The 23,883-nt window shown below is 41.8% G+C and overlaps 1 protein-coding gene across 5 annotated transcripts; it reads right to left on the minus strand.

Moving 5' to 3' along the window:
• Positions 1 to 3,809: 3,809 nt before the first annotated feature.
• Positions 3,810 to 19,847, minus strand: hic1 (hypermethylated in cancer 1). 5 transcript variants are annotated; one of them, XM_071496260.1, is made up of 2 exons: positions 19,621 to 19,847; positions 3,810 to 13,083 (listed from the first exon to the last, which is right to left on the minus strand). In XM_071496260.1, exons 1-2 carry the CDS (start codon positions 19,678 to 19,680, stop codon positions 10,840 to 10,842), a joined length of 2,304 nt encoding a protein of 767 aa, XP_071352361.1. In that variant the 5' UTR covers positions 19,681 to 19,847; the 3' UTR covers positions 3,810 to 10,839. The 5 variants fall into 5 exon arrangements, with proteins under 5 accessions (XP_071352361.1, XP_071352365.1, XP_071352362.1 ...); XM_071496264.1 differs by having other exon boundaries at positions 3,810 to 13,067; positions 19,621 to 19,846; XM_071496261.1 differs by lacking the exon at positions 19,621 to 19,847 and adding an exon at positions 17,834 to 18,050 and having other exon boundaries at positions 3,810 to 13,067.
• Positions 19,848 to 23,883: the final 4,036 nt, after the last annotated feature.

Consider the following 23,883-nt stretch of genomic DNA (forward strand, 5'->3'; position numbering starts at 1 on the left):
TCTTTAGAGGAATGAAAGTTGTATTTAGATGCACAGTGTGTTTTTTAACTGATAACCTCCCTCTTTTTACGCCCCTTAAATAGTTCATAGTGTGCAGGATACTGACCACCTCCTCTCCAAGGCTCAGTATGTGGTTTCTCTTGATCCACCAGCCCATGGCAGCCTCTCATCGTGGATAAAACGTGGATGAAATTATATGAAAAGCACAAAATATGCACTGATTTGTAGCCGCTACATGGCTACATTCATCCAAGACTCAAACTAAAATCTGTGGACACATTCAACAGGTGAAGCATTGGTCAATGTGCTAATCAAAATAAACATAGTAAACCTGTAAAGAACATGCCAAGCGAATGAAAGTGAAAACAGGAAGCAGAATGTCATTAGCGCCATACAACATGATGAAGTTGTAATTGCCCACATATATTATTGCACCTCCGCCCACTACAAACAGAGGTTACTGAAAGTCACTGACAAGAACTGTGCCACCAGTGTCTCACTGTCCTGTTATGAGTCAGAAACATAACACAAGCAAGTGAAAGCATGTGTTACAATTACAGTAATCATAGATCATTTGCATCTGTAATAAGTAAATTTAGTGTCTAAAGTCTGCTGTGTACATGTTAGAGCTAAAAGTCAGTTCATGAGAATGTTACTTCTCCATCTGTTTTTTTCTGCTTTTGGGATTTCTTTAAAATCTAATATTTCTTTTGTTATGCAAAGGCGGGATTTGTGGCTCGAGCAATGCAGTAAAGTAAAAAAGTAGGAGGAGGATGCCAGTTTTAAGCTCTAACTGTGTAAAATACTGTTGTATTCACATATTTTACTGCATACATAATCAGTTGAACTGTTTTGCTTTGGATTGCTGACTTGAGTGAGGTGTGACTGACAGGAAGTGTCTTAATGTGAGCTCAGAGAACATTAGCTTTTGGTTAAACTTCTAACTCGAGAGTGGAGAAAGACATATATCAGAAATGCAGGAAATTAAGACGCCTCATCCTATCTCATTTCGGCTCTGTGGTTGAAGTTATTGATCAAGCCCAGCTACATTAATACAAAACAGTGACTGGAACTTCTCTTCAAATGTTAAAGTTTGTGACCTTTTTAGAGTTCTCAAGCAACTTGGCAAACAATTTCACAACGATGTCATAATATTGAAAGCTGCTACTGGAAAGTCCGAAACGATCTTTTCTATGATTCCAGGAACTTAAGAGAAGTAACAAAAGTGCAAAAGTGGGCACAGACCTGAACTATGCTGGAACTGCTCTGACATTGATACACTTGTAATTTCAGTCACCATTTAACACACAAATGTGAACGAAAGCACACTTCCTAAACTCTTCACTTACCGCAGGCACCAGAGTCCCTCACAGTTTAAATGACTCTGCAGTCAACACCTTTGCCCTTCTCACATCCCATCTACTCCACATCTGAAGCACCAGGTTAGACAAACATCCACTCCACTGGAAACAGACTGATTATCAGCCTCATCTATTCATGTATCACCCAATTATTCCTATTCAGGGTGAAAAAGGTCTGGAGCATACTTTGCTCACAAGGAGGGAGAACATCCTGAACTGTTCTATCACTGCACTGACACAGGCAGACCAGCAAACACTCACACTTGCATTCATACTTGTGAACATTTTGATCTGACTTGCATGTCTTGTGGGGGTGGGGGGGCTGGAGGCTCTGCGGGGGATGGTGAGGTGAATAAGACCTGGCAACAGCCAAACACCCCCCCCCCCCCCCTCTTTGACATTACCAGGCTGAATCATGGCACCCACTGCCCGACACCAGACACCTCAGACCTTTGCCATTTAATATGTGATGCCTCCGAGTGGCAGGGGGGCAAAGGGGCAGGGTGGACACTGGCCTGGTGCCAGACGTGTTCTTGTTTCTCAGTGTTAGCAGTGGGCACTAAGGTTCTGACAACTACCCCTAACCAGAAGGCATTGCAGCAAAATTCTTAGGCAGAGCTCTTTTTCTTAAAAAAATTGAAATCACACAATTAGATCAGATTTTAAACAAACTCCCAGGGCAGACAAACCTATCTGCCCTGGAAGAGAGAACAAAAAAGAAAATGGTAAAATTATTGTAGTAAACATTCATCACAGTTGAAAGATTTGATATTCTGGTTCAACCTTAACCTGATGTGCTTACTTTCTTACAAGTGCACACATAAGGTTTCTTATGTAGTGAGGGATGATTACCAACTTTCCAATTTAGACTGACTTCATCTGTCCATGACAAAAAAAACAACACGGATGACAAAAAGGTTGATCCTGGCTCAGCTTGCAAGACGTTGCACCACGACATCATCTGCTGCGTTAGCCGGTCAAATACATGCATGTTTGCCTTTCAAATCTTGCAGCAAAAGATTAAATAATTGTTCGTATGAGAACTTCCAACGGTTGAAAATCCTGTTTCTCTTATAGTCCTGTCTCTAGTATTATTAACAGTGTTTTGCAGCACTTTGGCAACTCCTAGATCTGTTTCTCAAACTGGTTCATATTATTATGTCACATCAGTACCTGAAGAAAGACGTTTTTGTTGTGAACACCAAATTACCCCCAAATAAGGGTGGTTTAGATTATGTGGCTAAACTTTTGGCGTGTTTACAACCTGTCTGACCATCTGAATGCCTGTGCCCTGTGGGACTTCATTGTAGCAATGAACCAAGGTCACAGATTTCAGCAATAAATTTAGTGAGTACAGATTTCTCATAACCAATAGAAAGCATCTTGACAAGTTAATTCCTGACCATGGAAACACTTACCAGCTTGAAAGTTCTGGAAAAAGCTAGTAAGTGGACTTTGAGTTAAGGTTATTTTTGTCAAACTTAGATATGGTGGCCACAACTATGAAAATAATACCCACATTGTAATAAACTGGAATTTTCCTTTAACTCAGAGAAAACTGTGTCTGTGTTCCAGCTTCAGGAACGGTATGAACTAAGACATGATGAATGTCACGCTGTTCCTTTTGTTTTCACCTACTGTTCAAGCAGCATCGAGCGGATGATGTCTTTCGTTACACCTGGTGAATAGGAGCTCGCAGGAAGCACCTTTAGTTCATGAATGTTGATGATTTACAGCACCTGAGAGAAGAAATGCTAATTTGTTGAATGTCAGGACATAATTTGTGGCAACTTGATTCATATCAAACATCTGGAAGGCACTATGATTTCTTATGCGTTGGTGATAATAAGGTGATTTTCGCACAGTGGAAAAGGATGTGAGTGCGTGTGCCTGCCTGGCTGGTTTTGCTCCTGCTGACAGAGTAATGGATCTGTTCATTGTTGCATGTGGACTGTGTGTGATGTATGAGATTCATTTGAAATTCTCTGTCTTAAATGAGGCACTCACATGTCTCCATATGGGAGAATATAGACTCGAAGGCGAATGTATTATAGGAAAACGAACAGAAGTTGCTCATTTTTGCGGTTATAACTGCTGCGAAATGCTCTCGATCGTGGTCTTTTGTCTAATGTTTTTCTTTTAATATGAAACCCATATCATGCACAATAAATGTGTCAAAAACAAAAATGGATGCTGCTCTGCTCTCATACTTTTTTTGTATGAAAGATGATCAGTTGGACTAAATCGGGTGTAATTAAATTCAAGAAAATAAGCAATTTCTTTTATTTCAGTCATATCTACAAAACAGTGTAATGGAATGTTTTTATATTTGAAATTTATATTTATGCATTATTATGTGTAATTATTTGTATTTGACTTAAATGTGCAAAAAAATAAAATAATGAAAAAAAACTATAAATTAAATTATTTGACACACTTCATCATGAATCCATTATGCAATTCACTTTATTGCCAAGTTGATTTTGAGTATAGTAACAAACAAAAAAAACATGACATTTTTCACATTGGCTTTTAAAAAAATAAAAGCCTTATCAACATGATTTTATCAAGACACCATAATTAAATGAAATTATCATAAAAACCCACAATTGAAATTTACACAAAAATTAACTATAAAACATTTTGACATGCAATAAATACATTCATTTCACTAAAGCAAAGTAAGATCAATATTGACATGAAATGCAGAAAATAGAAAAATACTGTTTGGTTTAATGTATTGCTTCTAATTGTTTTTTTATGGTATAACCTGTTGTAAAACCACAAAACAAAACACTGGACATTTTTTTTAATGTTGTCACGCACATCTGCTTCATGCCTGCTGAAATTAGATCTTGTCCTCGACTGAAAAATCTCATTTCCATTGTAAATTTGTGATGTATGTAGTTTTTTTCCATCTATCTGTAGCTACTGCTGTCTGCGTGGCAGTCTGTGTTACTGCTGAACTCCCCTATCCCTGAACCGCAACCAGTCGGGTACAACCACCTCAAAACGTCACAGTGATCCTCATTAGATCATAATCCATCATTTCTACACATAACCTTTTTCCAAAACCAGAATAGATGCTTGTTTTTGTGTGTGTGTGTGTGTGTGTGTGTGTGTGTGGGTCTTGATGGACATGTGTGTGTGAGGACCCTGAGGCTCTGTAACATTTTGGCACAGGTTTCAGTGTGTTGGGTGGAAGCCGTCAATGGAATCGCCTTTTCTTTAAAAATGGGTTTTTCTACAAGAAGCGACACTCCAAACAGAGCAGGGCAGCCTAATTAAATCTGACCTAATCTGGAGCAGCAGTCTGCCATCCAGCTGTGTGTGTTTGTGTGTGTGTGTGTGTGTGTGTGTGTGTGTAATATATAGATATACAATCAAATCTTCTCCCTGACTACCTTTCACTCTTTCAAATTCCTTCTGGTTTTGTCCTTGCTCTTTGTTTGTCTGTGAATTTAAACTTCTGGAGCAGAGCTTGTACACTGTAAACGGAAAGATTCAAGTCCACTTAGTCTGTCTTGTATGTGTCCAAGGTAGAGAAAGAAACAGAGATCCAAGCTAAACAGATGCAGGATGAAGACATGGGCAGCCAGAACCCCCTTCCTTATTCTACTACAATGAGCCTACTGTGGGTCATGTGCTGATTGGGTGATAATTGTTAGGCCTGGAAAGAGGATGACATCTTGGAGGGCATGCTGACATGAGTGTTAAACAACCTTGGCAATGACCTGCAGAAATAAACAATGAAAAAAAAAAAGAAAAAAAAAAGCGTAATTTCCTAAAAGAGGGAAATGAAATAGTAGAACGAGGTGGAAAAAAGAGGTGAACAGACACAGAACAACCAGCTTTCCTTTGTTATTTACTGAAGGTTATGACTATCAAGCACAAGCTATTTTTCTCCCTGTTTCTGGTTCTTTTCCTCTCAGCCCTTCTCTCCGACTTGTTCCCTCCATCTCAGCGCATGACTTGGCTGGCGCAGCCGAGGCCCCGGCTCAATTGTGCAATTTCATACATGTTTACTTTACTGGCATCTTTCTGAGCATATTTTCCCCTGAACATTTCCCCTCGCATTATTCTGCATTTCCTCTACAACGATATGCTGTCTTTAATCTCCCCTTTGTAAGCGTTTTTTTGGCTTGAGGATCAGAATACAATAACGATGTCAGACTTTTTTATTTGGCCCATCATCTGCTGTATTTTAACACATGCCACGAAGTTCATTTTGGAAATTGATCAGGGCTTAAAGAAAAAGAAAGTAGCTCTTCATATAAACATTTAGACAACTGTCTTCTTCAGCATGAAAAACAGCTGGAAGTAAGTGGATCATGGGAGGAGGGGGGGCAGTGGGCGCTGTGGGTCAGCGGTTTGTGTTGAGTGTAAGAAGAGAGAGGGGACAGAGAGAGGTGAGGAGGAAAGCGCCGCTTTGAGGTAACAAGGGTGGTGAACGAGTGTGGCCAAGCTCTGCACTGGAGGGAGGAAGAGGAGGGAAGCAAAGGAAGCAAAGTGCCAGAGGACAGGCAATTGTGGGACTTCTAGGGGATCATAAGAGTAATAAAAAATCACAATACAATGATTTTTCCAGAAAAGTGGAGTTCGGGGAAATAAATCTAAAGCAGCTGCTTGTAATAAAGACCCTTGAAAGTGTCAAATCTCTCCCTTGTACTTCACCCTGCTACGCTGTGGGAAAGGCGTTCAGACATGTAGATGGACAGGTGCACAATGCGGACACATCAGAAAACCTACACACACACACATGCATACAGTCATACAAATTATTGCAAAATCACTGAATGCGTGTAACACTGAAGGCACATTTGTATTGGTTGACCTAAGTGTCAGTTTATGGTTTCAATGCCAAAATAAGACTGGATTATTGATGCTCACATTTAAACATGAGTCCTCATAAAAAGAAATATGTACACTGGACAATAGTGGCATGTCTGCACTGTGCTCTCGTGATTAGCCAAACAAATAATGGCTTTCATAACAAGGCAAAGTCAAAGTTGGTCAGAAGCTTAGCTCGACAATGGAACCCGTGGAAACTACAAAGATTGTCACTGAGTTTTGTTTTGAGCATCTGCGATGTCTGCTAAGTGCTTCAGTCCTTCTGGCGCACAGCGTGAAACACAATAAATGTCAAACAGCGGGATGATCGCAGATCACGACTATTCAGCCTGTCAGAGTCACATAGGTGACCTCGGCCTGCTGCCGCTGGTAGAAAGCTTAAAGGCATACTTTGCATTTTTTAACATTAAACCAAACCCCTTTTTTGGTCTACACGGGGCCGCTGGAACTCATCCAGACCGCTTTTACTTCTATATTGTTAGTGTTACAAAAGTTATGGGCCTGGGATGGTTGCCATTACATTAAAAAGGAATGAAAAAGGCTAAAAAGTCAAATAAAATATTATCGTAGTTCGTCTGTTTGTCATTTATATTTCATTTTCATCATGTTAATGAATGTAACTAATTGTTTTAAACATTATTACTCTCAAAACATCTTCATCTCAACCACTTTGGTGGCAACAAGACGTTTTCTGAGTTGATGTGTCATATAAATAACACTGACAAAAGCATATGGCCTAAAACCCCATGGGGTGAATGGCTACACCAGTAAATTGAAACAAGACTCTTCTAATTTTACTAACTGAATCAACCACAGAGCAAAAGAAATACTGCCATTTTTTTAAATTATTATTTACAACACAATTTCAGACCAGCCCTGTCCTCATTTTTTTAATGTTCAAAATATGGAGGAAATGGGGAAAATACTGTAATGAATTCCTTTGATTAAAAGGATTCCAAAAAAAAAAATTAATCCACAACATCCTCAAATTGTAACAAAATGTCTGAATGGCTTCCTCACTGTTCAGCCCTTGAAAGGCCACCATGTCATATCATCGTGATACTGAGCAGAGGTTTATTCCCAAAGAGCAAAAAGGGGAAGGAAAAGAGAAGATACAGTCTACTTGTTTTCTGAATGGAGAGTTTTAGAAGTACGAACAGGCTTTCATACTGAGACAATGGCTCGTGTCCACCCTGCTGCGCTCTCCCTGCTCCTCTCCCTCCCCATTCTCCGTCTCTCTATCTGCCTCTGAGCAGAAACACACGGCACATCCTGCTCAACACAACACACCAGCCAAAAGTTCACTTCCTGCTCCTCAGCTCTTCTCCTTCACACCAACCCTATTCCCAGGACATGCATTAACAGCCCCTTATATGCTCAAATAGCATAGGGACACACAAACGGACAAGAAAACGCTTCCCCTTTCTATAGCGACACAACCTGCCCCCTCTGTCTATCATACACATTAATGCAATTTAGCAAATTTCAAACAGTGCACAGCCTACAGAAATGTTCGGCCATTATCTTGCCCTTCCCTCCAGCACAGATTTGAAGTGACAGTGGAAACAATTAATGTTGTTTTAACGGTGTAAGGCAAGGAAAGGAGGACACAGATTTTCATTTAAACTCGTCAACGAGAGGGAGAGAGGGGACTGAAATTCCCACGACTGACATCCGCCTGTTCCTACGCTTTTAACACGTATGCACGTTTCTGGACCAAGATACTACCATTAATATTGTTTCAATGAAGATATTCTTTCTTTTTTCTTTCTTTTTTTTTTTTTCTTACAGACCTTCTAACAACAGAGACCCAAAACTTGAAGCATCAACCAAAACAAGCTTCCTGTGTGTTCGTGTGCATGTACGGCCTCAGTCTGGCTCTCATCGAAAGTTCAATAACCTCTGGAGAAAAAGGCTTAAACAATGAGGAACGTTTTCATACTTGTCTAGGAAAGCCACTGCTTGTCTGTTTACACAACTACTGGTAATGCATCATGTTTTGTGAGCAAACAGAAACTTCAAACTACACTGCACTTGTCACCTAGACTTCACTGTATGTGTGGTTGAAACCAGAGATCAATAATATCATTCTGTGTGGTTCAGAAATTTACAAACAGCCAGTTAAGATACTACCAAAATGACTTTGCCTTATGTTATAACAATGGAATTGGTCAGACAGACACGAGCCTCCTTGAGGACAACACAATAGAAAATGTATACCGCATAGTAAAAATAAAAACAAAAATGTTAATATCACGTTATCTCCCCACCATAACACTGTAACAAGAAATGTATAAACACAGTAATAACCACAGGTTTAACACAGGACCACTGCCCTGTTAATAAGAAAATAAAAAAGTGTGTGTGTGTGTGTGTGTGTGTGTGTGTGTGTGTGTGTGTGTGTGTGTGTGTGTGTGATGACATTGTTATTCAAAGGTTTACTAAAGCTTAGCATCCCCATGCTGGGTTCAGTCCTGAGGTAAGCACCAGTTTCACGTGCGCTGCTTTCAGTTCAATTAAAAATGAAGTAAAGAAAAGTTAAGTGACAGGAAACAACATGTTTGATATGATCATATGCTACAGAAAAGAAGCCCTTAAATTATTGTTACATTTAAAAAAGGAAAACAATCCCAAAAGTAAGGCACATTGTCTTTTTTTTTGTTTGTTTGTTTTTTTTTGTTGTTTTTTTTTTTTTTAAAGCCTTTAAGATTCACTACGTCTATCACAGTGTATTTATGGCTTTAGTCTTCACATTCACCCACTGAGGTTGGCATTGGCACTATAGTGGTCAGACATTTCTAATCTGAATCAAGGACCAGAAAAATAAAAAAAAGACAAAATGGCAGCATGTTCTTTGGAATAAACATTCAAAGACAAGAATGTGCCTTCAACCCGCAACCTTTAAGTGCTCTTTTGTTTTCAAGCTGGAGGAACTGCTGGTCAGCCAACACAGAAATATGTCATTCTTTGTTTCCGCATTTGATACCAGCCGGGGAAAGGAGGCGAGGCCGGGAGACATTTGCTAGGCTGGGATATGATGGTAATAAGTGGATCAGAGGGGTAAGATGGCAGGCATGAAATGGGACATCATGCCGGCAAACAGTGCGAATTGTCCTGGAGAAAGTGAGATTTCACAGGGATTACTGAGCCACAGCAGCTGGGGTGTGCTGTTCACTCGCTGGCTTCCAGGGAAGACCCGCAAACCCCTTCTTCTGTTCATATCACTGACAGATTAGTTGCTCGCTGTGTGTGTGTGTGTGTGTGTGTGTGTGGAGAGGGAGCGTCTATGCGTGTGGTGTGTGGAGCACTTTTAAGGCAAAGGGCTCAGCACAGCACACACTTTGGCCTGTCAACAGTAGCAGGACTCCCAGACATCAGACTACAGGGGAGAGGAGGTCAAATGAGAGGTCGGACAGTGGAGCAGAGCGGCGTCCAACGCAACGTTAGACTACTGCCGCTCTACAATTAATCATCAGGCTGCTGTGAATGCCGTAATTGCTCTTGACAGTAAATGACAGATTTCTGTGTCATTCATTCTGACCTGTTCCCTGCCTCTGCTGCCTGCCTCGGCTGCATTGCACAGTGTCAGAGGCAACACCCATGCTTCGTCTACACCATGAGATGAAGCTACACTCATCATGAACAGGGATTAGTGTGTCATCAACTGGGTATGTGCAATCATGTCCCAGTTATGAGATCAGAGGGCTGTGCTTGCTGCATCTCAATAACAACTGAAAGCTAAGGGATGTTAGTCAAAATGCAAGAGGAAGTTTTAGCTCAAGAAGGGTTACACGCTGAGTGTAAGGCTTATTAAGCTACCATCACTGTCACGTAGTATGAGCTTTTATCCGCACAAATATGCAGGGGAGTGGATTACTTTAAAAAAATGTGGAGAAAATAAAGCAGAGGAGACTTTACCGAAATGCTGAAGCAATTGCTCTTATCGTTCAGTTATTTCCTCACGACTTGGGAAGCAGGAACAGGATGGGGAGAAGCTGGAGGGTGAGATACATAAATTGTCCAGTACCCCAAAAACAGAAAAGAAAAAAAAAAAAATGTCCTCCCATTACTTTAAAGTCCAGAAGACTTGGCTTATTCATTTGATCAAAGTTCTGCTCAGGTCTCGACACAAACCCTGAATCTTGTCCTTATGTGCTTTTTCATGTCTTGTACACAGATGATACTTAATAGTACACAGGTTTAGGGTCTGATTGCAACATTTCCTTGCAACAGTTTCTCTTTGGATTTCACAATGATACAAAAATAAATAAAACAATTTCATTTTGGCGTTCAATTTGTCACTTTGGCTCAATGGCTGAAATTTAAAAAAAAAAAAAAAAAAGTTTTGTTTGCATACACTGTACATAAATACTGTACTTCTTTGAGTGAGTGTCCCTTGGTCATGGAAGAGCACAGACCTCCTTTATGAAGGACGACTTTAAGATACATTAGATGCATAGAAAGGCACTTACAGTCTACACTTTTTGGTGTGCATTAGCAGACCAATTCCTTTTGGCCTGAGTCTGAGGTGCAGAGGAGATACTGAGTTGAGGTGAATGGCTTTAGAATACTGCAAGTTGTGTGTGCACACAGACCTATTGGTGACTGCCATTTATACAGGTCTATCTTAGCTGGGTGAGAAGCGGTCAATGGTGCGGGCTTCAGACAGGGCATGTGGGGGAGGGGGCAGGGGTTGACCCAGGACATCCATCTTGTCGTGGGGGAGGCCCAGGTGCTCCGAGGCCAGTTTGGACAGTGGGTAGAGGCTCTCCATGGCCTTCGCATCAGCTACCAGTTGCTGCTGAGCTTGGATGAGAAGTTCATTGGCCTTCTCCTGCTTCAGCCCCAAGTGCTCTGCTGTGTATTTACTCAGAGGATAGATGCCCTCTGCAAAGTCCAGCTTCAGCTTCCCATCTGTCGTCAGGCCCCCCGCTGTCCCTCCACTACTGTGCATCTTCATGTGGCTGATGAGGTTGCGCTGCTGGGCGAACTTCCCCCCACACACCTGACATTCGTAGGGCTTTTCCCCAGAGTGGATGCGCATGTGCTCAGTGAGGCGATACTGGCGGGTGAAGCGCATGCCACAGGAGTCGCAGGCAAAAGGCTTAAGGCCCAGGTGGCTACGCATGTGGCGCGTCATCGTACCACGCTGCGTGAACTTCTTGCCACAGATGCTGCAAGGGTACGGCCGTGTCAGCCAGTGGGTCTTCTCATGCTGTCGCAAAGTGGCTGGATCTTTGTAGGACTTATCACAGTTGGAACAGCGGTAGGGTCGGATCATCTCCCCGATGGTCCCTGCATTCAGCCCCTGGCTCGACTTGGTCTCCAGATGGGACAAACTGTTGAGGCTGTTGCTGTTGTTCAGGCTCCCATAACCATTTGTATTACTGCTCATGTTTTTGCTGCTGCTGTTATTGCTGTTTCCCATCTCCCCAACAGAGTTGCCGTACAGCTCCTCTTCTGTGTGTGTCTCCACATGTGCATTGAGCTGCTCCGAGCTCGGGAAGCCTTTGTCACAGGGAATGCAGACATACAGATTGTCCCCGAAGCTCTCCGGCTCATACGGCATGTGGAACCTCCCCATTGGTCCAGTAGGGGAGGGGCGGCCTTCACTGCTGCCTGTCTCCTCTGTGCCTGACCCGCTCTTGTCATCTGCACCTTCACTCTCCTCCCCAGCCTTGTGGTTGTTATGATGCTGTTCTCCATTTTCACCCCCCTCCTCCTCCTCCTCATCCTCATCTTCATCTTCAGCTGTATATGACAGTGGCTCATGTTTCACCCAGCGGTAGATGTTGCCCATTCCTCTGCCTGTCTCTCCACCTTCCGTCGGGGTGTCAGGGCTCGGGGGGCATGGGTAGCGATCTGGGCCCTGGGAGCTTGAGCGGTGCAGGTGGGGAAGGTGTGGGCCAAGAGGCTGGTTGAGATGGGGGAAAGGTGGAGGAGTGAGGGAGCTTATCTGGTCGGTCGACTCCATTTTTTCAGAGGGGAAGGCCCTGCCATTCGTCCCCTGCATGGGACTAGTGCGGCCGCTCAGAGTCTCGTCCCGCTCCTCATCATTGTGAGTGTTTGCCAGATGGGACTGAGAGGGTGTGTGCTGAGACTGGGAGTTGGGGCTTTTCTTGGAGAGGTCAAGGCCATAGTTGGGGGAGCAGTTCCTCTCAGGGTGGGCCGAGCGCCCAAGCTGGGCAGGCAGAGCTGACTGCAGAGACGGGAACACCTGAGAGCCCTGGGTGGAGGTGGGAGCATACAGTTCCCCAGCATGGATGGCTAGTCGATGGGGAACAAGCTCCTCTATTGGTGCTGTCCGGGATGCATGGCTGTTCAACATTCCTCCTGGAGGGCAGGGCTGAATGACAGGAGTAGAAACCCTATACCTGCCACCACTCCCTAACCCCATACTATTGGGTCCCATCTTTGGGTAGGGTAGAAATGCAGGACCTGGGCGGGGAGGGTACTTGCCATGTCTTTTCAGCTTCTTTTTGCACAAAGCCACTAAGTCAAGTAGCTGAAGGTAGCTGGCTGCAGCCAAGACAGCCCCTAGATTGGGTTCAGTGGGAGAAGCGGGGTCTCCGTCACTAAGACGGCCTGTGTAGATGTAGTCCAGAATGACCCTGAAGACCCCTGGACTCACCATCTCGTGGTCGAGGTTGATGAGATTGTCATGAACCACCAAGGATTTCAAGTAGAGGCTGCTGGCAGCCAGAATGTTCTTGTGAGCTCTGAAGAGGGCGTTCTGCACCACAATGATAACATCACACAGGAAGCCCTTGGTGCGCTGGCTGTTGAGCTGCAGGAGGAGATCCCTAGCATGACTTGGAACTTCCATGGCATCCAGCATCGTCTTCAGTCCGCCACCTGCAACAACAGATATCTGTAAAACGTCATGCAGCAGTCAGCATTTCAGGACACAGAGACGCAATGTGTACTTTTCAACAACGCAGTCTTTTTATCTTTTTATTTTATCTTGGAAAAGTTATGATTTAAACATCAGACTAAATTAGAATATATTTGAGAGGCTGAAGCGTCAAAATGTTTGACTGCCAGCAACACATTAAATACCTGTAGGAGTAGTTCAGAAATAAAAATCGTAATTGCTTGAGGATACATTTCAGAGGATTAGTAAAAAAACATTTGGAAAAAATTTTCCTTTGAAACACAACTCTTCACTTAATTTAACTGCATTTTTATACAAATTCATAATTACAATTTTATCATTTGATTCTGTTGTCTTGTTTACTAAATAAATTTCCTTTAAATATTTACATCATCATGTTCAGTTCACAGATTCCACTTGGTAAAACGTGTGCAGAGTGCAGAAATTATGTGTGGGAAGTGCATGCGAAGGCCACTCAGTAAAAGTGAACTTTTGCTAAAGGTGAGCGGTTGCAATGGTTTTCTCATTATCAGAAATTCTAGTCTATGCATTCACTTCCTCTGCAGCGAGCAAAAACAGAGAAAGAAGTAAAGTTAAAAAAAAAAAAACCACAGATATATATTTTGTAACTGCTGGCTTCCTGATAAAGTATTCCAGAAGTGGTGTGCAGAGTTTTAAACAAAGCAAGAGATGAATGTTTCACAATTATGATGAACAGCAGGTATAAACCTGTGGGGGAAGGACACATCCAAAAAAAGACGGGTCTTTCAGCTCCTCTGTCTGTCCAGTCATATAAGGAACACTGCGCACACAGGATGTAAATCAGCCTTAGATGATTCAATACTTTACGTTGAGAACAGCTCCAGGGATCTAATGCACACTCACACACACACATGCTCGTGCACACACCCACACACACACACGCGCGCACACACACACTTAAATATCAACACTAATTGTTCCATCAAGCTTAAAATAAACTACATCAGCTGCATGCAAGAAACACCATGTATTGTTCAATCAGTGGCATCTGAGGATAGTTTACATAGGAGATTAAACGTCTCAAACTGTCCCTAAGGGCTTAGTCTCACTGATGGGAAACAAGCAACTAAACAAATATCATGTCTTCTGTCTGATCGTGGTCTTCCTGACACCAGCTCATTCGCTTCTTGTTTATTTCATTCTGTGTACACACTCTGCACAAGAAAAGGGAAGCACAAATTAAAAAAAAAAAAAAAATCTGACAAATGATTTACTGAGGAATTCTGGAGATTCCCGAACAAAAAACCGATGTGTCTGTTTTTCTCTGTCAATGCACTGCTGCTAAAACTGTCTACTACCAAAAGTCAAGGTCGCTCCTTGGTGCACTTTTAGCTGTGTATTTTTGTAAATGCATGTTCAGCATCAGGCAGCATCAATTTCACAACTGTAGTGGAAAATGAAAAGTTACTGTAAGTGTGACATCCAGCAAGTGATCACGTGGTGAACAATCATCAATATGAAAGAAAAATTACATCTTTTAAATGTGCCTTTTTTATATTTTTGTGAGTCAGTTTTGGTTTTTATTTCGATAGTTTCTGTCTGCATACCTACACGTATGACTTGTGCGCTATTTATTACTTATTATCTGGTCATAAATATCTAAAAAAAGAGAGAAAGGACTATGAATATAAAAGGCAGGTATTGCAGGTTTACATTGGATTTACGCTCCATCATGTGTCCAGGTGTCATCGTCGTAAGTGTTTCCACTTCTGGTTTCTGTCTGGCTTTGATTACTCAACGGTCGCACTTTACTATAAATTTCAGCGTCGGACACATCAAACATGTTTAGAAATGAGTGTGATATGAGGAATGGCCCAAGTAATTTCCATAATTTTTGCAGAGTCTCCGTCGAATTAAGGGCGTTTAGCTCACTGTTAATGTTACTGGTTGCTGTGCGGCGTATGGTGACACGTTGTGTACTCACACACACAATCGGTGTACATTCCTGTCTCTATGCGGTCCACAGCACCGTATTATATGACATAGTTCAAGTGCATTACAAAGCATTACAGAAAATCAACCTGCTTTTTATGAAGACAGACTATTTTTTAATTATTATATCCTTGCAAACTTTGTGATAGAAGAAAAAAAAAAATGTCATGCAAAAAGCAACATTTCTGTGCACCTGCAACATGCTGCGCATACAACAAATTGTTTTTTTTTTAAGATCTTGTGGTAACAACTGTCAAGGTGGCTGTGGGTTTCCCATCAACCCAGTCAGAATCTCTTTTCTCTCGCTGTGATCTGAGTGGGTCTGTGAGGGGGCTACAGTTTGCCTTTTAAAATAGCTGGGCTCACTGTCTGATGACAAAATGTGAAAGACCAGAGTAAAACTGTTTTACAAAACTCTTGATCTGGAGGGCAAGTGTAAGCTCACTGCATCCTGTTAGGAAGCCAGCTATGATTGCAGTGATATTTGGTCAGAGAACACATCTTAAAACAAGCCTGCTACGTATAATATTCTCAAATACATTCAAATGCACTACAGCTTGTTTTGTGTGTTTGTTGTGTCAAACAGGTTGAATTAAATCCTTTCTCTCGGTTGCACACACAGTCGCCTGAGGGAGGGTTATTTGAGCCCCACTGGGATGCAGGGCTGTTTTTATCTGATAGACTAGTTTTTAATGAGCCGTCAACAGGCTGTGGAAACTTAAATGATGGTGATGTCGTTCACGCCGGTGGCACTCGGGTATTTGCATTAGATTAATATTCACTGTCCCTATACTTTGTCTGTTTTGTCACTTTTGCGGTTTGAGGTGAAGACGGGGGACTAAACTTATTCAGCCTCAGTCACATAAACACTCCAGACCTGTGCGTCAAACCTTGTCCTTTTATGTTCTTTTTCATCTCAATTTGCTGCCCATGCTCATGCAGCCTTGTTTATTTTAGAACCTATTCGACCATGTTCATATATAATCATATGTGCAATTTATGAGGCAACAGTGCAGAAGGAAGTCAGTGCAATCTTGCAAGAAGATATTTTACTCTAGTTTTATATCACTTCAGTCCAACTAATTTATTTCTTGTTATTCTTGTGAGTCACACGAGTCAAATCCAGGCTGGAGAGGTTTTACATGCATGAAATAACAGGACTGTGGGTTTTCTATTGAGGCGCAGTTGGACTATAGCTGCACACATGAATAAGTGAATAAGTTGAGTTTTAGTCAGGTCAGCAAACATCATGGAGAGTCAGCGTCAGTTTCCTGTTGCTGTAATCGCGCATCTAAAAAATCATCCCACATTTATAGAATAGTGCCGGGGGCATGAGAGCAGCACACAGCCTCTTAATCTTGATGTGAGTCGAGTTTACTTAAACAGGAGATCGTGTATAATCACATTAATGTGATATGATGACGATCAACGCTTCTGAAGTTGAAGTTTTATTGCTTTATAATCATTTCATGTCGTGCGGGTTTTACAGCGGATTAATCCGCTTTAATTAATTTGATTCGACTTACTTTCTAATGTCTTCTCCTCTGCATGGATGAGCGACAGGCTGCGCATTCATTTGAAAATTAAACAAATTACAGCACACAAACTTTCCCCGTTGTATTAGGGAGCGAGGTTTGAAGTTCGGGACTGGTTGTAAAGTCACTGTGAAACATCTGAGCACTTCGAGCAAACACAGCCTGAGGTGGAGGAGCGTGCTGGGGCTGCGTGGCCGCGGTCTGCCCTGCCTCAGCCGCGCACAGCAGCGTGCATCAACCCGAAGCACCAGTGAATCCATGTCTGGGCTGCAGCGCCTCATCCTCCACCTCCTCCTCCTCCTCACCTCCGTCAAAGAGCAGAAATTCCCCCCCCCCCCCCCCAAGAAACCCACCGTTCACAGATCCCTCTACTTCAAGGTGCATCACAGCTGCTTCTTACACCAACTCCCTGCGCCTCTGGACCTGTCAGCAGCGCTCAGACGCATCTCTGTGAATGCAGCTGTGCAAAATATCGGCCTTTCTAAAGGAAACCAGAAATCCATTCACTAAAAAAAAAAAAAGCCCCTCTCCCAAATATCACTGGGATGTTCTTCAGTGTGTCTGTTTTCGCCCGAACTCAGTGTTGACATTATTTCACACAATGTTTGGCCTATTTTATCATCTCCAACAGGGACTTTATGATTTTACTGTCACTTCCTTTTCAAAACGTATTACGGGATTACTGAGTACACTGAAGTTCCCTTTAAACAGAAGTCCCCTTTAACCTTTACATCAAATCTGAGTAAAATAAAATCAAATTAAAATATATATTTTTTTAAATTCAACTCGAACGGCAGATATCGAAAAAAGCAGATTTTGGAGCGTGAAACACACTTCTCTTTTGAGATTTTTGAAACAAGATTTAATCTAAAGTCGCCATTAGCCTACATCAAACTGATCCTGGAGAATTTAAAAATCAACTGACTGCTCCATGTTTAATAATGATTTGGGGGGGAAAAAAAAAAAAAAAAAAAAAAAAAGGCTGAATGTTTTGCACCGAGTCGAATTTAATCCGGAAAGAAGAAAAAGCGATGTCTTTCTTGTCGATATGAAAAAAAAAATAAAAGTCATAAGAGGCTGCAGGATATAAAATACGTTCTACTAATATTTCAGTAACTCAATAAAAAACAGATTTTCTCCCTGGCAGCCCACGCTGTCCAGTTTAATGAATAAAAGCCTAAATGTCCCCCTTCCCCTCCTCTTGTTTGGGTGCCTGTGTGCAGCATATCAGCTCTTACCTGCATGCCCGATGTCTTCTGCCATCCGATCTAAGTCTCCCTTAATGATCATCTCAGCAGTCTCTAGGAGTCATATCTGACGTTTCAGCTTTGAACTGCCAGCCTCCAACAAACCATGCCAGTTTTCCGAGTGCGTCTGCCAGCTCTTTTTTTATGATTATTAATTGATATGAATTTCTTGTCGCTCCTTAGGTCCGTCCTCCCACCCACTTCCCTCCCTCTCCCTCTTTCTCTCTGTCTATCTGCCCCTCCTCTCCCCTCTTTCTCATCCCCTCCTATAAAAAAAAAAAAAAAAAAAAAAAATACGTGCTTAGACCAGCATCAGTTTCCTCTGATTTTTTTTTCTAGTAATTTCCTTAGCTATTTTTGAGTCGGAGCAATAACGCGCACCGGGATGATAATGGAGCCTCTATGCGCCTTAAGTGTTTTAGCGCCCCGTGTGATGTCAGTCTATAATAAAACTAAAAGGTAAAATCGAGGGCAGGAACTTCAAGTGACCCCGACTTGAACTTCTCAACACATCGTCTTAAAGAGACAGGCAGCCAGTGTGTACCTACATATATATGTTCCATATTTATGATCAGGCAGCCCACTTAAACCTTGGAGAGCACTTTAATGATGGAAATTACTGGTTATATCAAGAGCCGTTGACGCTTTTCATGTCAAGGACCTTGAAGGAATTAGACTTCCCCCAAACGCCACCATATTTAATGTGATTTTGTCCCTGAGGCCAAAAATGAGATCAAATTCAATCACAAGTGATGTTTGCTTTTTTTTTTTTTTTTTTTTTCCTACTTTAGGCAATTAATTTACAATTCGCTGTTGGTAGTCTGTACTTTTTACTTTTACTTTTGCTTTTTAATGAAGTGCAATCGACAATGAAACGCTCAAATGAAGGTGTACTTCACCTTCCCTACAGACCTCCCCTGAGAAAACGTGAAGCCTGAGGAGGCCCCCTGGTTTCACTTCGAGATGAATACGCAAAGTGGAAACTAATAGAAGGGTTGAATCTCTCTCTCTCTCTCTCTCTCTCTCTCTCAGGTAAAACACCTGCTACTCAGTATGCACCCATCCCATCCCCTGCATGTGGAGGTTTAGACTGAACAGAACAGAATTACTGATGGTGACTGTCTCCTGAAAACTGGCAACATTAGGGCTTTTCAGGTTACATTTAAATATTTACCTGCCCACTTAAAAACTTTGTATTTTCTATGTCAAAATATTCTTATGCTCAGTAAACGAAAGCAGCTGTGTGCCATAACACGGAGCCCGCTGTGGACACTGTTATTAATAAATGCTTCCCATTTTCTTTCACTGTTTCTGTTGTAGAACTGCGAGTCATCCTATTCTTTAGGCCCATTTAAAAAAACAAAAAAAAAAAACAAAACTTAAACTCATATTAATTATTTCTATGTGACTTTTATAAATTGTTATCTTATTTCTTTCTTTGCACATCTTGTAACGAAAAACATCTTCTTCACAAGAAATCCAGTGTCTTGGATGATTTCAATATTCACACATACAGGGCTAATGATTGGGAAAAAAAAAAAAAAAAAAAGTCTAATGAAGCCGAAGTTTCTGTATATCGGATGAGCTTTAGGCCGAACAGGACCATATCATTCAGATGCTCAATCTTAGTCAGGATCAAAACTGAAATACATTATAGAGCTTATTAAAGCTGTATAAACTTCGGACTGTACTCCAGCAAACGCAGCTCGTACTGACACGGTGCGATCACACGTCTGCGTGGATGGCATCCCTGCCTCTCTGCCGTATCACAGTCTTACCTCGGACTCATGTCTGGCGCTCTGGCCGACTGTCTGCTCTCCTTCTCGGCAGTCCCTCATTGAGATCTCCGCACTGTCCTCCAAGTCCAGCTCCTCCGCAAAACTTCTCTTCGCCCCGTCTCTCTGACCGTTTCCCCCTCTTTCGCCCTTTTCTGTACACAGTATTTTTCACGTGTTAACTAGACTATCTGACAGTTCAGACTGTGTTGGGGTCCGGTCGGACCAAAACCTGCCGGTGGAGACTTTACGCGCACAGCGACACCCAATGGCAGCGAGTCCCATTGGCATTATCCAGGTGGACGTGCAGTGTAGTGATTTGAGGGCAAATTAAGAGGAAGCAAAGCCCTGACCTCTTATTTGTGAGCGCCACCTGGGAAAAAAACACGCAGCAACCTGCAGAGCTGTTATATCGATTAGGTATTTATACAGAAAATCAGAATCGTTGTCGGTCAAAAAAATTGACCGACAACGAAATGAGTTCGGGTGGATTCATCTTTAGTGATGGATATTTATTCGCGAAAAAATGTGCAGTGATGGAAGGAGTATTCAGATCTTTTACTTCAGCTAAAGTAGCACTTCCACAAATAAGTAAAAATCTGGCATTTTAAAAAGTGCAAATGCTCCAAATGCTCTGAAAGCATCAGAAGTAGACGTCCTCTGGGTGCTTTTGTCACGTTTGTGTCTGCTAGTGTTATAATGTCACATTCTTCCCTTAGTGAATCATTATTATGGAGGCATTAAGATGTAAATTATGCTTTATTGCCATAGTTAGTCAGGGTGGAGCTGATTTTAACTTCCTTATATGATGCAGTGCTGTTTAATTTGATATAGAGTGATGTTATGTTTAGAGTGTAAAGTCTTAATTTGAAAAATAACTAAAGGTGTCAGACACACACAGTGGAGTACAGAGTACAATATTTCCCTCAGATGTGTTGTGGAGAATAAGTGCAAAGTAGCATAAAATGTTCAAGTAAATTAAGAGTACTTGAGTAAATGTGTTTAGTTAGAGTACTTCAAATCACTGAAAAAAAATCAGTGCTGTAGTTTACGAAAAAGGCTTAGGCTGTCTGTGAATAAACTTCACTCCACCCCCGGTTTCTCTATAACCACCACTAAAATCCGGGTTATTCCAATTTACATGAAAAAGGTAATTGCGAAAACAACTCCAGAAAAATGCTGAGTGTCTATAGCGTTGCTAATCAGCTTCAGGTTGTTATTCCCCCTGTACACTGTGGGTTGCAGGAGTCATTAACTTTCTATAAACAATAATTCTAACTCGCATTTAATCCACTGTATCGGGATGGATTATGTCAAACAGGCCTCCAACTCCCAGTCTTTCCATAGTCATCCAGAGGCCTTTTGATAGACCACAGACTGAAATAGATGAAACTAATTATTTTACCATCGCTGAGGTCATTAAGAGACAGCCGATGTGATCCAGTGAAACACTTACCCGACTGAGGCCTGTTCATGTTTGTTTTGATCACAACAGCAGATGACAATCTCATAAAACATGCAGGCCCTCACTTCCTCTTGAAATTATCCAAGTTCAAGGTGGTGCTGTTTCAGTAAGGTGATCCGAGCCACCCCGCGAGGCCGCCGGAGTGGAGGAAGGTATTGTCTCTCACTTCCCATGTGCTCTTGATGAACTGATGATAACCTCGCAGACAGATGTAGGCAGAGCTTTGCTGGAGAATAGATAGGTTCTATCAAGGATGTGACAGCGTGTTTCAATTCATGGTCCAAAATAGTTTTTCCACCAAGGGAAACACGTAGTGATGTCATCTGCTGCCTGTCAGGTAGGCGATGTCTTTTTACGTTCCTTGATTTCCTTCTGTTTTAATTTACACACCATTTAAAAATATTAGAGTTATGGAATATGGTGGTGTGTAACCCTTACAGCCCCAAGAGAAAAACTGAATTCTTATTCTAAATAACTATGTATCCTATTGGTTCCTAATATTGATGTATTGCACGTTTTCTTTTTCAAAATAACCAGGGCTATTTGAAAATGAAGAAATATGTTATATGTAGGTTGCGTTACATGCAGCTAATGGATTATACATATGTAGACTATATGTATGACGTTAGGTTTCCTTGACCCCTATAAAGCTTTTCTGACTCTACAGGGGTCAAGGGCCAAAGCCGGGAGTGTGAACAGTTTACAAAAGCATCATAACCAGTAATTAACAAATGTTCCGATAGCAAACTCCGGCGCACAGCTAGGACAGACAGGGTTAAAAGCAAGTAAAAAGGTTTGATATGGTTAAGAGTGGCATGTAGCCTATGTTTGAAAGAAAGGAAGACGTGGAAAAAAAAGAGGTATAATTCTGTGAAACTAATGTTGGTGAATTTCTGTTTTTTTTATGTCTCTGGGTACAGCTGTTGTCTTCCCAGACAGACTTTATCTCTCTAATCAATCAGTCTCCAGAGGCCTGTACTGGACATTAAACTTCAGCCTGTCAAAACACAATTTAACATACCATAATCTGGAGCGCGGCAAAACCTGAAACACTGAACTTTTAATGAACTGAAAAAGCCTCCAAATTGCAGGTTGTAAGCAATGATTCAATTAAAGCTGCAAGAGCCGAGCCCCGAACACAGCCCAGGGAGCCCATCCGAAAGCTACTTCCCCGAGGGCCAACACTCGGTGAGGAACCAGAGCTGGAGATAAGGCAGGCTGAGCAGCTAAATCCCTTAACAGTCGCCTGTCACCCTCTAAATCACACACCATTCCCACCATTTCTCCAAGTGTGAGCAGTGCAGGTTTTACATGTGACATATATCTTGCAGGAGCTTGGTGGATATGGAAACACAATGAGGGGCTGAATACTCTGAATGACTGTAGCCAAGTTTTTCAGACATCTGTGAGCAGAAATGTTGCAGGGTCACCATGTCTCCAAGGCCCAGACCGCCTTGTTTCAATTTAGGTTTTGAGAGAGGAATATTGCAATCACATTATTATTGCTCCGTCTCTGTCTGCCAGCAGACAGAGCAGGACTGGACAATAGACAGGACAGTATAAATGTAATCTTAACACCTTGGAACAGACCATCTGACTGTAATGTCCCACACTTTTCTCAACTACTCACACAGGGCCTTTTGCTCTCCCTTCATTCTTTCATTCTCATCAATCATCCCTCTTTCCTTTCTTTCTTTCTGTCTTTCTTTCCAGTGGACATGGCCACACATATCTCCAGATGCTTGCTGTGACCGCCCCATCATACCAGACACACCCCCCTCCAGCTTCAGATTCCCCTCGCCACCAAAAATTGAACGGTAGGCTCAACATTTACACACAGACCTCTCTTAATTCATTGTAATGAGCAGTTTTGCGACAGCTTTAGAGCATAGGCGTGCAAGGCATGTCATTTGAATGAGCAGAGCTGTTGTGTGCGTTTGGTCGCTATTCTAGTTCACCCATCTGCTGGTGATGGATGATTATCATGCCATGATTAGAGCCAGATACGGTTTTATTTCACAAAGGGAAACGTGTATGAATCCAAAATACTTTCTTGTTTTTTGAGAATGCTCATACCACCCCGTACCACATGTTTTATTTCCCGTTTTTATTATTTTCCCGTATTTTGGTTATCTTGTCTTCACATGGGTGGTGTATGAGGATGTTTCCAGTTTCGGTCTAAACAATCCATTAACTAGCCATGTGACTTTACAAGAGATGCATAAAGTGCAATTTAACGTAGAGAAAACATTACAACGATTTTTTGAAAATGAATAAATATATTATCTTAACAGTTTGACATTTTGGGAAATACAAAAGTTAAATGAGGAGATCAATCCCACTCTCATGAGAGTGGGATTGATCTTCTCATCTGACTCTCAGCAAGAAAGCAAAAAAGCATTCCCAAAGCTTTTAGCTACACAGTGGGTACATCAGGTTGAATCTTTTCATATACCACCTTGATGGAGGCAAGATAGCTGAAAACATTTGGGGAAGACAGCATTATATAGTGAAGTTATGCGACTTGTTTAATTTTGATTATACTGAATGCAAAATAGTGTCATATTTTATAGACTCAAGTGAAATGAAAATGTTGATTTTGCAGACCAGAGGGACAGGGGCTACCATACATATGAAAAAGACCATAAGAAGCTGAGAAAACACTCTCCCCACTAAGTCCATTTAGTAGCTGCTCTGGGGTTTTTGATCGTATCACACAATCTTCCCCAGCTTATGGAAAGTTGTCATGGGATTCTTGATGTTTAAATTTCCTGTTTCAGGGCGCTTTACAGAACGTAAGG

The sequence above is a fragment of the Trachinotus anak genome, unplaced genomic scaffold (assembly GCF_046630095.1).
Source record: "Trachinotus anak isolate AG129_WGS33_773 ecotype Australia unplaced genomic scaffold, CSIRO_AGI_Tana_v1 ptg000014l, whole genome shotgun sequence".
NCBI lineage: Eukaryota > Metazoa > Chordata > Actinopteri > Carangiformes > Carangidae > Trachinotus > Trachinotus anak.

Excerpts from the sequence above, each read along its gene's own strand:
- hic1 (XM_071496260.1), bottom strand. The coding sequence starts at position 19,680 with ATGAGGGACTGCCGAGAAGGAGAGCAGACAGTCGGCCAGAGCGCCAGA. Across the intron at positions 13,084-19,620 it reads GCGCCAGACATGAGTCCGAG|ATATCTGTTGTTGCAGGTGG; the intron begins GTAAGACTGTGA and ends GACGTTTTACAG.